The sequence below is a fragment of the Bison bison genome, unplaced genomic scaffold (assembly GCF_000754665.1).
Source record: "Bison bison bison isolate TAMUID 2011002044 unplaced genomic scaffold, Bison_UMD1.0 scf7180017864160, whole genome shotgun sequence".
NCBI lineage: Eukaryota > Metazoa > Chordata > Mammalia > Artiodactyla > Bovidae > Bison > Bison bison.
Genome location: NW_011494732.1, coordinates 6,976,759 through 6,990,865, shown reverse-complemented (window position 1 = coordinate 6,990,865; position 14,107 = coordinate 6,976,759). Strand labels below are relative to the sequence as shown.

The window sequence follows — 14,107 nt, the reverse complement described above, 5'->3', positions numbered from 1 at the left end:
GCCCTGTTTTGACCGTTATTATAACAAAAACCTTCCAACCAAACCGGCTTTTTCAAATTTACCACGCCCCTTACCGCCCTCACTTCCCAGAGAACTTGACCACCCAGCCTTAAACCCAAATCTCTGCCCCACAGACTCTTCAGGGGACGCTGACTCCGATTTCAGCAACCTAATGAAGAAAACCTCTGGGAGTGTGCCTACCGGCACCCCCTAGACCCGCCCATCTCTGCCTGCGGCGGAATGGATTCTTCCTTAGCCTACCAGGCAGCGCTAGAGGCCCCGCCCCACTCCCGCCCCTTTATTGGCTTTGGGGACCGGCCTCCGAAGTGTCGGCTTCGGATTGGCCGACTCGGCCGCCACTCGGGGCGCGCAGCGGGCGTGACCACGCCCCTTACGTCTGGACGCTGGGTCGCCTAGAAAGGGCCCGTAATCACCGCCCAGAAGGGAGGAGGGCGGTTGTGCTAGAAGCTGCTATGGTGCTGAGCTCCCTGGCAGAGCCGACCCAGACGCGGCGGTCGCGGCCATGAAGGTGAGGGGCCGGTGGGGCCGGGCAGTCCCTCCTCGTCTCTCCTGTTTGGCCAGGGCGCCTGAAGCGTCTTCTTTTTCTCCTCAGCTGTTACTCCGCCGGCACCACGGAGAGCTCCGCGGAGACCTGGGGCGGCTGGGAGTGGGGACACCCCGACCGGCGTCTGGGGCCCTGACCCGCAGGGTGGGTGTCCTGGGCTCTTGGCCGTTCCCAATTACCACAGCGCTTCGGACAGCGAGGCCGAGGCCGGGGGAGAGGCCGGGCGCCCCCGACCCTCATGCTTGGTGGGCCCCTCTCGGCGCCGGGCCCTGTCCGCGTCCTTGGGGGCCGGAGGCAGACCCACTGCTTACCTCACCCTCTGTGCCTTTGCCCACACCGTGCCCTCTCCCGTCCCGAGTCCTTGAACTAACCCAAATGCCGGGAGCACCACGGGACTGTCGCAGGACGGCAACTACAGGACGAAGGGAAAAGGAGTGGTGCGGAGAGTCGTAAAGGCTTGGGCTAGGCTCCCTGTTAGAAATGCCTCAGGGCGGGGATCCCAGCCTGAAGGATCTGTTTACAGGCTTAACACTGGGGCCGTGACCTAGAGCGCTATCAAACCCAATGTGTCTCCGTCGCCGCTAGGTACGCAGCAAGTAATTTGACAGCTTGAGTCTTCAAGGTGGGTGTGAGAGCGTGGGAGCATCACTGAGTGAGAAGTTTAGGGGAAGGCGGGGAGATTCTGGCCCACTTTTCGGAACGGATTCTCTCAACTCGATCGCTGAGAATTCTGAAGAACTCTGGGTAACAACAATCAATTCAAGTATTGATTCAAACCAAGTGGGATGAGTCATAAGGTGATACTCTTTCAGATCTAGATGGTTTTTTTAAGTTCCGTGAAGAGTTCTGATTGACAGTGGGTTAAGAAAAATAACAGAGTGAACCGCTAGCTTAAAACGCTACTTTCACAAAGCCCCAAGGAAGTATTTTGTTGAGCATTTCCCATATGTTAGCTAAGAGGGATATTTCATGCATAGAAGTAATTCACAATATAATCCCATCCTTTGGGAGTTTGCCAACCGAAAGAGAAGAGACATTCTCAAGAGACCACATTCTGAGGGAGAGTTTGATGTAAGGTATCAAAAATGCAAAACCCTCAGGAGCAAGAAAGAATTTTTTCTGGCTATAGAAAGCAAGGAAGATTTTTGGAATAGGTAACTTCTGAACTGGATGTTAAGTATGAGTATATTCAAAGAGCTTATTTTAACTTCCCATTTCAGCTATAAAATATTTCAACTTTGAATTTACCTATTAAAATATCTAAAACTAGCTTTCTTTGCTGAAAACCATCATCTTGCCATGTTTTATTAATAAGATCCAAAAACAAAGCAGGAATCTTTATACATAACTCCTCAAAGAATGTTAGTATCTTTATTAGTATTAAATTTGTGACCTACCAAGAAACAAGGTGTCAAAGGAGAGAATGAGGGGCAAGTCCAGTGTTGAAAGCTTTTCAGCAGTGTTTTTGAATTTAGGTGGAAGACGCTGCTTTCTGAGTTGAAGTTTTAAAAACCAAATTGAATGGGATTTGAAAATGTAAAAAGACGTATATATTGTGAAACAAAGTACAAACCTAATAGACCAGTCTGAACAAGACAATTATGAAGATTCTGTTTTCCATTTAAATTTTTGTGAAAATTGGATTCATAAAATTTAGGATTTGAGCTGTTTATTAACTTTGTTTCTCACTAGGATTAATTATGTGGTGTCATCTATAGATTTCTGGGTAGGGTCATTGATTCCTGATGTCATGAAATTCTGACATGAATGTTCATCAAAGCAAGTACTTCTTTCACTGGAATTAAAATTAATTTAAAAGTCAAGCAATCAGATAAATACATCTTCACACAAACCCAGGATAGGAGCTGGTTTTAGTATATGTATAAAATGGGTATTACTTTCTTCCTTTAATTTTTTTTGGGGGGAGTCTAGAAAATGTTGTTTTGAAATAGGTTTATGTCTCAAAGATTCTGTACTGTTTTACCTTAGAGTAGTATCTAATTAACTTCCTATAAGGGATTTTAAGAAAATACAAATTAGTGTCGTATGTTCAGTTCAGTTGCTCAGTTGTGTCCAACTTTTTGCGACCCCATGGGCTGCAGCACGCCAGGCTTCCTTGTCCATCACCACCTCCCAGAGCTTGCTCAAACTCATGTCCATTGAGTTGGTGATACTATCCAACCATCTCATCCTCTGTCATCCCCTTCTCTTGCCTTCAGTCTTTCCCAGCATCAGGGTCTTTTCATCAGGTGGCCAAAGTATTGGAGCTTCAACATCAATCCTTCCAATGACTATTAAGGACTGATTTCCTTTAGGATTGACTGGTTTGATCTCCTTGATGCCCAGGGGACTTTGAAGAGTCTTCTCCAACACCACAGTTCAAAAGCATCAATTCTTCGGTGCTCAGCTTTCTTTATGGTCCAACTCTCACATCCATACATGACTACTGGAAAAACCATATCTTTGACTAGACAGACCTTTATCAGCAAAGTAATGTCTCTGCTTCTTGATACACTGTCTAGGTTGGTCATAGCTTTTCTTCCAAGGAGCATGCGTCTTTTAATTTCATGGCTGCAGTCACCATCTGCAGTGATTTTGGATCCCAAAACAATAAAGTCTCTCACTGTTTCCATTGTTTCCCATCTATTTGCCGTGAAGTTATGGGCCCAAATGCCATGATCTTCGTTTTTTGACTGTTGAGTTTTAAACTGGCTTTTTCACTCTCCTCTTTCACTTTCATCAAGAGGCTTTTTAATTCCTCTTTGCTTTCTGCCATAAGGGTGGTGTCATCTGCATATCTGAGGTTACTGATATTTTTCCCTGCAATCTTGATTTCAGCTTGTGGTTCATCCAACCTGGCATTTCTCATGATATACTCTGCATATAAGTTAAATAAGCAAGGTGACAGTACACAGCCTTAACATACTCCTTTCCCAGTTTGGAACCAGTCCGTTCTTTCATTTCTGGTTCTAATTGTTGCTTCTTGACCTGCATACAGATTTCTCAGGAGGCAGGAAAGGTGGTCTGGTATTCCCATCTCTTTAAGAATTTTCCATAGTTTCTTGTGACCCACCCAGTCAAAGGCTTTGGCGTAGTCAGTGAAGCAGAAGTAGATGTTTTTCTGGAATTCTCTTGCTTTTTCTATGATCCAACAGATGTTGGCAATTTGATCTCTGGTTCCTCTGCCTTTTCTAAATCCAGCTTGAACATCTGGAAGTTCTCGGTTCACGTACTGTTGAAACCTAGCTTGGAGCATTTTGAGCATTGCTTTGCTCGTGTGTGTCTTATGTTAGTTTGATTTAATCCTCCTTCCTGTTTTTCCATATTTATATTGATTTCCCCCTTAATTGTACTAATAATTGTTCCAAATTCAAATGAGACATCAAGAAGAAAGTAATCTGTTTAATGTAATTTCTTTTTTTCCTTCTCTTTGCCCTGAAAGGTGGGGGAGTGGTGCTAAGGGTTAAGTATACTGTTTAAAAAAAGAAAACCCAAACAGGAATAAGACAACATTTATGATCTCCAGAACACGTTATTGTAAAAATCAATCAATTTGGCCAAATGTCTTGCATAAAAATATTACATTTTTAAGACCAGCATTTGTTTTTGCAGCCTGCTTAATGTTCAAATGGTATGAGAGAAAGAACTTAGGATGCAGAGTTTCCTCCTTTGTGATATACGGTCAAATACTTGGTCATTAAGATAGCAGAGTTGCTGGCGTATTATATTTCAGTTGAAGCACCAGTTTCTGTAAGAAATCCTTTGACGTTTTAAGAAACTGTGTTCCTCCCGTGGCTCTAAATAGGGTAAAGGTTTTTGCTTATTATCTTAACAGTTTCTTCTGGTTTACTTTAAGTTCTGTAGGGAAGTTTAACCTCATTAAAATTAAAACTGTGAAACTTATTCTTTTGTATCATGGGTACTGAGATTTGAAACACCTTTTCTTATTGTTTAACACAAGGACATTGAGTTTCAGCAAACTGAAGGTTGTTCAGAGTTTAAAGACAGAGTTTTTGATGATTGACTTCTCTGAAGAAGCTTCCACTAGTGGAAGAACTGAATTCCTGCCTGGTCCTTATAACTTCTTACAGCATCCAAGAAAACTAATGTTTCTGAAATGGGAACTTTTAGCTTTATCCTTAACTGTGTAAATTATTACATTTAGAGTTCAAGCAAGCAATGCTTAGGAGGTGGCTTCATGATCACCTAGTTTAGTCAAAAGCAAATGATTTAGACTGTGATCCTTTAGATTATTTAGCTTTCCTCGTAGCTCAGCTGATAAAGAATCCACTTGCAATGCAGGAGACCCTGGTTTGATTCCTGGGTCAGGAAGATCCCCCTGGAAAAGGGATTGGCTACCCACTCCAATATTCTTGGGCTTTCCTGGTAGCTCAGATGGTAAAGAATCTGCCTGCTACGTGGGAGACCTGGGTTTGATCCCTGGGTTGGGAAGATCCCCTGGAGGAGGGCATGGCAACCCACTCCAGTATTCTTGCCTGGAGAATCCCATGGACAGAGGAGCCTGGCAGGCTACAGTTCATGGGGTTGCAAAGAGTCACACAGGACTGAGCAAGTAAGCACAGCACCCATGATCATTTAGTTTTTTGCTGTTTTAAAACCCATTAACTTCCGCTGCTTCCTGATTTAGCATTCATGGAAGTCAGTATAGCTTTTCTTATTCCGCATTCTAGTTTGCCTGGCTACTATTACATTTGGTGGACCCATTAAAAGGGATCACATCCTGATATAGTCAACCCACTCCAGTGTTCTTACCTGGAGAATCCCAGGGACGGGGGAGCCTGGTGGGCTGCCGTCTATGGGGTCTCACAGAATCGGACACGACTGAAGCGACTTAGCAGCAGCAGCAGCAGAAGAGGATTCAAAGTTTGTAGTAAACTTTTTGTTGATTCTCTCAGTTGAGCATTTTAGAAGTCTCCCCCTCCCTCAACCCCTAGCTATTCTAAAAAACACATTAGAACACACACACACACGACAGCTGAACCTTGAGTCACTGAACACACACAAAATACACACACAGACACAGGCAACAGCTGAACCTTGAGCCACTCAAAAACTCTGGCACTGTGCCAGAAAGAAGGCTGGGCTACTGCTCTCCCAAAGAAACAACACGTAAAATGATGATTCAGAATGGGCCTCTATTGAGACTCTGACTGAGGAACACCAGAGAGTGCTTATAAAATTGGTGGTCTGGTACTGTTGTGGAAATAAGTGTGACAGCACTGGAAACTGTTAGTCTCACTCCTGCAAATTGTCTAGGTTTGTGAATAACGGTCCCTGTCCTCCTCTGTACTACTCTGGAGGAGGGGGACTTTCCTCTTTATTCTCTAGGAAGAAACAACACAGGAGGAACACTTTCAGCCTTTGTGCTGCTAGAAAGTAAAGAGAAACTTCTATGTTGGTGATCTTAACAAAGGAGCTAAACATGCTTGACTCAGTACTTTCCTGGGACCTGCTCAGATCTCACTTCCTTTGGTTGGGATGACACTCTGGTTAGCTGGCTGGTAGGCTGCTGTTGGCCAGCCGTGTAGGTAGTTGGGTGACATGTTATCAAGACCAATTGGCTGCAGAGCTAAAGTCATGTTCTCCTTTTGGTGTTACCAGTAAAAAAGCAAATATTAAATTTCTATTTGTTTTATCTCTTTACTCAGTTTTAGAATGGGAGTGACAAAAAAAAAAAAAAGTGTTATTGGCTCCCTAAGATCTTGGTGCACTGGCTTTGGGAAAAAAAAAAAAATAAGAGCTGGCATTGGAAACCAGAATAACATGAAGAGATCTAGGTGTCTGGGGCAGTTCAGATAGGAAACTTTAGAACTTAATTTCTTACTGTGGGTCATGTAAGTTTTTAATATGATATCTGGTTCTTAACTGATGCCAGGCAGGCCCTAGTTCTGTGGCTAATCTGTTCAGAAATAATTTTAGTCTAACAGGATGTGTAGGAAATGGACTAGGTTTATCAAGAAAGTCATTTATTTTCAGTAGTCATTGATGGTTAGAAAATCAGCTGCAAACAGCTAAATTTCCTGAGCTAGGAGCAACCCACTCCAGTGTTCTTGCCTGGAGAATCCCAAAGATGGGGGAGCCTGGTGGGCTGCCATCTATGGGGTCGCAGAGAGTCGGACACAACTGAAGTGACTTAGCAGCAGCAGCAGCAGCAGCAGGAGTTTTGTGCCAGACATAAGTAGATGGTTGCCTTATTCAGTTATTCTCATGTTGTTTTTGAACTATATTCATGGCCAAGAGAGGAAATGTCACCATCTTTACAGATTACTGTTCCTTTTAACCTCTTGGGTTCATGTGGTTTAGTCTGTTGAGTCCTGCTGTCAACCGTGGTCCCAAGTAAGGTTTAGAATTGATAGTCACATATACCCAGATCATAGCTTTAGTTTTCAGAGATCCAGACTTTGTCTTTTTTCATGGAAGGATAGTAGGTTGTTTTTTTTTTTTTTTTTTTTAACAAAGTAAGCAACTGAAAGATGGGTGGTGACCTATATTTAGGTAACACACCTCTTTGTAACTGAGGCATAGCAACAACTCGAATTTACTGCAAATCCAAAAACCAAAGAGCCGTGTCTTGTGTACTGTCTGCCTAGAAATTGTGTTTGCTCAGAATATTCAGAAGAAAGTGGAATAGTTTGGAAAATATGCTTCAATCTTACTATCAAAAGATGAGCAGAGTGTGAATAAAAGCAAAATAAGAGAATGCAGGTCAATTAAACTGGTAGAAGATCTTAGAGGATAGGAAAACAGAATTGGAAAGAAATGAAGTTGGGTCCCTAAAGCTCTTCGAGGGAGGGTGCAAGAAAGGGGGCTTTTTGGTTATGACTCCCCTGGATTCGGTAACTGGGCTGCAAGAAAATGTAACAGAGTCGGAGAGTCAAAAGCTCAGAGAATAAATTCATGTTCCCTTACCTGCCCCCTTCCCAAGAGCACACATTCAACTCAGTTGTTGGGAAAATGCTCTCTTAAATTGTTTCTGAATTGCTTTTGGAGATTCTGTCACTTGAAAAATGGGACTGTTATGTGTGTATGTGTACTCAGTCGTGTCTGACTCTCTGCGACCCCATGGACCCCTCCAGGCTTCTCTGTACAAGGATTCTCCAGACAGGAGTACTGGAGTGGGTTGCCATTTCCTCCTCCAGGGAATCTTCCCCACCCAGGGATCGAATTCCCATCTCTTGTGTCTCCTGCATTGGCAGGCAGATTCTTCCCTGCACCATCTGAAGCCCTGGAACTGTAATATCAAGTAGTAACAGAAGTTTGGATAGATTTGAAAGGGAAAGATTAGTATAGGACAGTTCAAGTACTGTTAACTGAATGGCAAGGTAACAGTTGTTAGGGAGGGATCCTTGTGCCCAGAGGGAACATCAGAAGAAATTTAAGCAATTAGGACTTTAAGGGGAAGTGCTAGAAGATGAAACATACTAATGGACGTCAGGGAGATGGAGCCCAAGCCTGGAAGCTTCATCTTTTGCGTGGATCCTTCAACTTAGAGGTGAAGAACGACAAAAATAGTATGCCCAATGGCTGTTTTTGATGGACGCGGAAATCACTCTTTCTCCCAATATTGGAGATTGCACACAAGAAAAGGTGTAGAGAAATAAGTTAGAAAATACGAAATTTGGGCCAAAAAGCAAAGAACAAATAAAATAAAGGACGGCATCAAATTTCAGCCTAAGTTCCAGGCTAATAATGTGTGTAAAGGAGAGGAACTAATTTAAGAATCAGAGTAAATTGTTGAAAACTCAAGCTGAGCCTTTCTGAAAGAATGAGGGGAAACCATGGAGGGAAAGGAAAAACTGAAAGCATATCCCACTACTTGGGGCCTGGGGATGGGACATGGGGTGGGGAGTATACATAGGTCGTGAGGAGCACGTGATGGAGGTATTGGTCCTAGAACTCTAGAGGCACAGGCTTCAGAAGTAACTGCAGCCCCTTCCACTTTGGAATCTCTGAGTGATTCTCCAGCTGAAATGATGGAGGCAGGAAGGAGAAATCTAGACTCAGCAGGTGTTAACCACTTAACCTCGACTGTACGTGCACATCACATGGGGAATTTTTTTTATAGTTGACTTTTTTCTCTTTATTAAAAATTTTTAATTGGAGAATAATTGCTTTACAGTGCTGTGGTAGTCTCTGTCATACATCAATATGAATCAGTCATATATGTCCCCTCCCTTATGAGCCTCCCCCACCCCATATTCCATATTCCACTCCTCCACATAGGGAATTTTTTTTTTTTTTAGTTATGATGCCCAGACTAGTTAAATCAGAATCTTGGGGCTCAGTATTTTTTATGGCTCTCCTGGCCAGTCCAACTGCTGTCTTAAGGGCAGTTTCACTGGCCTAGGCAACTCCTTGGTGAGAGGCAGTGACAGCAGCCCCTGTAGTACAGGACTAAAAATACCTGCTCCAAAGAAGTGGGGGAGGTTGAATCACTAAAGAGATCACTTTCGTTTCAGCACTGGGGTGCCAGAAAACAGTCTTAAAGGGGAAATAGAAATGAAGTTTTTAAGATATGCTGGATGGTAAAGAAAGGTACCTGGATAAAACTGGTACCTGGGCTTCCACTCTTTCAAATTTCTGCACTTCTTGAGAAAGACTGGAGTGTCGCCAGTGCTCCTGTCAGAGGGTGACAGTGCGCACAGGTAGATTTACCCTTTAGCGGGATGTGAGGAATATCCTCTTACTGGGAGATTATTCTCATTTTGGGAGATTTTGTTCAAAATTGAGTTCACAGATCTAAGGAAGCGGAAAGAGATTTTCAGTGTTTCAGATTTTTCTTTTTTTTCCCCTCTGATATGGTCTTTGGCTGATCTGTAACAAATATGTTATAGCAACACATTTTTGCCTGGGACAGTGCTCTGGGAGTTGGCTTGGGCTTTGTGTTTTAATTTTTATTTTATAATGAAATAACTGAAAGATAGAAGCATTCTTTCCACTATTTTCCCTTCTGGGGAATGAGGAGGAAATTCTCTCCCCTTTATAGGAATTGGATGAAATTGTTACCTTCCAATATTGATGTCTACACAGAGATTGTTGTTTTCCCAAAAACAAATTCTTCTATTCCCTTCATCAGAACTGTGTATATTTTCAACCTAGAATTTTAATGGTTGTACTCATTAACATGGTTTGAAAATTTGTATCCTTCCTTTACTCTCATTGTAAAAGTGTTTCAGGACAGAAAGAATAAAATGTGCAACAGAGCTACTTTTAAAAAGGGAGTATCATTCATTTTTTTGGCCTGCAAGGTCAGAATTTTTTCCATCTTTATTACTCTTTCTTAACAAGACACAATTTGAACTTTTTAGGTAGCACAAAAAAATTAATTACATTGCCTTTTAAAAGAAGTATCATAATGAAACCTTTTACAGAATTATTTATCAATTAGTCATAGTGATGCAACTATATGCTGTGGAGGAAAGAAGTTCTGTTCATGAGGAGTTTTCACTGGAGTTGAGACAATATCACCCAGGAATTAAAAGGGTGCTTCTGATGCTGGGAGGGATTGGGGGCAGGAGGAGAAGGGGACGACAGAGGATGAGATGGCTGGACGGCATCACTGACTCAATGGACGTGAGTCTGAGTGAACTCCGGGAGTTGGTGATGGATAGGGAGGCCTGGCGTGCTGCGATTCATGGGGTCGCAAAGAGTCAGACACGACTGAGCGACTGAACTGAACTGAACAACAATTTAATCATTTAGAAGCTCAGTCAGCAGGAAGCTAAAGCTTCTCAAAACCATACTTCTTTAAACTCTCGGAATGAAAAAAGTTTCTCCTGGTGGTACTTTCTGTAGTTGAGGTATTCCCCCCAAAATATTATGTGCAAATTGAATATTTTGAAAACGTTCTCAGTTGTTTTAAGAGCTCACTGTTTAAAGCACTGCGGATGAATCCTTTACTAAAAAAATACTCACTTTAAATGGACTATTAGTAAATCTGGATTTTTATGCTTTTATGTTTAAACAAATCATGGCTCTAGGATCTGAGGTATGTATTTATTTAAAGGTATGAACTATTAATTATAACTTAACCTGACTTTAAAGGTATCACTGTTTCTTGAGAATTACAGGGTTTGAAGCCATGCAACACTTAAGTCAGTGACCCTGATGCTTCAGACTGTTTGAACCTTATATTGTGGGTTCGTGTTTCTTTACCTTCTCTTTTCCCGGTATTTAACATAACATACTGCTTCTGGGGGGCTTCTCAAGTGGCCCTAGTGGTGGAAACCTGCCTGCCAATACAGGAGGCGGTTCAATCCCTGGGTCAGGAAGATCCCCCCAGAGAAGGGAATGGCAACCCATTCCAGTATTCTTGCCTGGAGAATCCCAAGGACTGGCAGGGTACAGTCCATGGGGTCACAAAGAGCCAGACACAGCTGAGCACTTGAGCGCACACACATACTACTTCTGGGTAGTAGCAAGAATGGCGTGATCCTTCTATAACATTCCAAGTAACCTTTTAAGATTGTTTATAAAAAAAGTTTTTTAAGAGCTCACTGGACAAACAGTAAATGTTTGACAGAGTTAGATAATGAAGGGAACAGTGTACTGTTGTCGTATTTTGCCCTTTTAACTAGTAAGACCTCACCTACCTGGAATTCCATTACTTATCACAGTATCTAGAGTCTAGAATGTGCTTAAGAATCAGGACAAGGGGCAAGAGCTCACTGGTTCCTAACACTGTAGCTTTTTGTTTTTAGCATGGGAAAATGCCTAAAGCCCTCACTGAAAATATATTTTTATATACACTCCTAACAAGCTTGGTTATCAGGTTTCTGAGTACAGTAAAAAAAAAAAAAAAAAAAAAGAAGTTGCTAGAGGTAGCTATAGTGATAGCAGTGATGATTCACAGAAAGGGAAGAAATGGGAGAAAACATAAAAGGCAGCATATTAGTTTCAAGCCACTCAGTGGTATAGCAAATAGCCCTTAGACCTCATAACATCATTAGGGTTATCAAGTCATCAAAAATTGTGTTCAGTATTCTGTTTGCTTATAAAGAGTTTCCTTAATTTTAAATTAATATATATATTCTTTTTAAAAAATATGTATTTGGCTGTGTTTGGTCCTGGTTGTAATAAGTGGGATGTTCATTGCGGCATCCTGGCTCTCTAGTTGTGACGTACAGGCTCTGGAGAGCTCTGTGACGGGCTTCGTTGGCCCGTGTCATGTGGGATCTTAGTTCCCCGACAAGGGATCAAACCTGCGTCCCCTGCACTGCAGGGTAGATTCTTAACCATTGGACCACCATGGAAGTCCCTAATATTTTCTTTATAAAGATTTGGAAAGCAGGGGAAAACTCCAGAAAACAAATTATATGAGATCTACATGAAAACCTAGAGAGCGCCTCAGTTGGCATTTTGATGTTTTCCCAGTCATTTTTAAAAAACCAAAAAAGTATTCATATGGCATAGTTTATTATGTCCAGTTACAAATGAGAGGACTGAAGTTTCTAATTTGAATTTATATTCTTTCTGCTAAATGATAGGAAAAACTGCTTCAGCCTATAGAACAGTGCTATCTGTAGTCACCAGTCTTTAAGGTTGCCAGGTAGCATACAAGACACTTAATTAAATTTGAATTTTAGATAAAGAACAATTTGGGGGGATAAGCATAAACCCCAAATATCACACAGTAGGTACTTCTGTCCAGTCTTTTTTTTTTCTGTGTTGTATGCACATACATCTCTAAGCATTTATGTGTGGGTTTTTTTTTTTTTTAATGAAATTGGGTTCATGTTGTATCTTCTCCTTTAGTTAACAGTGTATCATGAGTATCCCCAAAGCCAAATATTCTTTGTAAATACCAGAATATTACCCACTGTCAAATAGCTTAAAATTTTGATGCTAAAAAGACAATCTAGATGGGACTTCCTTGGTGATCCAGTAATTAAGACTCTATGCTTCCACTGCAGGAGGTACCAGTTCAATCCCTGGTCAGGGAAGTAGAATCCCACAGGCCAGGCAGTGTGGCCAAAAAAAAACCCCTCACAATCTCAAAATTATTTAGGGCAAACATGCTTCTGCAGAATGGCATTCCTTAAGAATCCAAAAGAGCACAGGTTCCACTCAGCTTTAAACTGATGCCTGTTTTTGTTCCTTTTCAGGCGGGTGCTACGTCTATGTGGGCTTCGTGCTGTGGGCTACTGAACGAAGTCATGGGGACTGGAGCTGTCAGGGGCCAGCAATCTGGATTTGCAGGAGGCACTGGTCCATTCAGATTTACACCGAATTCTGATTTTTCTGCTTACCCACCAGCATCTGCAGAAGGGCCTAATATAGTTTGCAAAGCCTGTGGACTTTCATTTTCAGTCTTTAGAAAGAAGGTGAGTTGCATGAAATGTTATATATTAAAAACTTATGTGTCAGAATTCTCAACTGTATGTTATTTTGAATACTTTCTTCATTTCTTCTTATACATGTCAAAAACTTAGTCCTAATAATCATTTCCCATTTGGAAAAGTACTAAGTTGAAGGGGCTGTGTATCATTGTCAGTTTTGCTGACTAGACACTATTATTTCTCACGATGCTCAGCCATCCTTTCTCTTGGACTCTGACTTTGTTTATCCACTTTGATTCTTCCTGATGCTGCTTATATTCTGAAGCAAAAGATTTAATTAGTCAACAGTCTGTTCAGAGATGATTTACTATAGCTCTGACCTCAAGTTTCAAAAAATGTGTCCCTACCCATATGAACTCAAGTGAAGAAGTGAGTATATTAATATTGACTATTGTTTAAAGATTCAACATACCACACTTGGGCTAAAACAGTTGTTTTTTTTAGGACAGAAAGTCATTCTTTCTGAGAACCATCATATTGGTAGGTCATCTCCCAGTCTGTCAGTTCAGTCCTTAAAATACTTAAGAAACAAGGTGTGAGCTAGGGTTGGTATTCCGAACCCCAAGAGGAAATGACCACATCTTAGTATCTTTAAGCTTTGCTCATGAAATGGCTTTGATTGTGATTTAAGGTTCTACAAAGAATAGCAAGGAGAGAAGAAAGCCTTCCTCAGCAATCAATGCAAAAAATAGAGGAAAACAACAGAATGGGAAAGACTAGAGATCTCTTCAAGAAAATTAGAGATAACAAGGGAACATTTCATGCAAAGATGGGCTCGATACAGGACAGAAATGGTATGGACATAACAGAAGCAGAAGATATTAAGAAGAGGTGGCAAGAATACACAGAAGAACTGTACAAAAAAGATCTTCACGACCCAGATAATCACGATGGTGTGATCATTCACCCAGAGCCAGACATCCTGGAATGTGAAGTCAAGTGGGCCTTAGAAAGCATCACTACGAACAAAGTAGTGGAGGTGATGGAATTCCAGTTGAGCTATTTGAAATCCTGGAAGATGATGCTGTGAAAGTGCTGCACTCAGTATGCCAGCAAATGTGGAAAACTCAGCAGTGTCCACAGGACTGGAAAAGGTCAGTTTTCATTCTAATCCCAAAGAAAGGCAATGCCAAAGAATGCTCAAACTACTGCACAATTGCACGCATCTCACACGCTAGTAAAG

The 14,107-nt window shown here is 41.8% G+C and overlaps 1 protein-coding gene across 1 annotated transcript in view; it reads left to right on the top strand.

Annotated features, from left to right (window-relative positions):
- The first annotated feature begins 434 nt into the window (after window positions 1–434).
- Window positions 435–14,107, top strand: part of RNF34 (ring finger protein 34, E3 ubiquitin protein ligase) — a 20,695-nt gene continuing 7,022 nt past the window's right edge. The window contains exons 1-2 of the mRNA XM_010841344.1: window positions 435–529; window positions 12,691–12,909. Of these exons, the coding sequence (XP_010839646.1) occupies window positions 524–529; window positions 12,691–12,909 (225 nt within the window). The 5' untranslated portion in view covers window positions 435–523. The remainder of the gene's footprint in view (window positions 530–12,690; window positions 12,910–14,107) is intronic.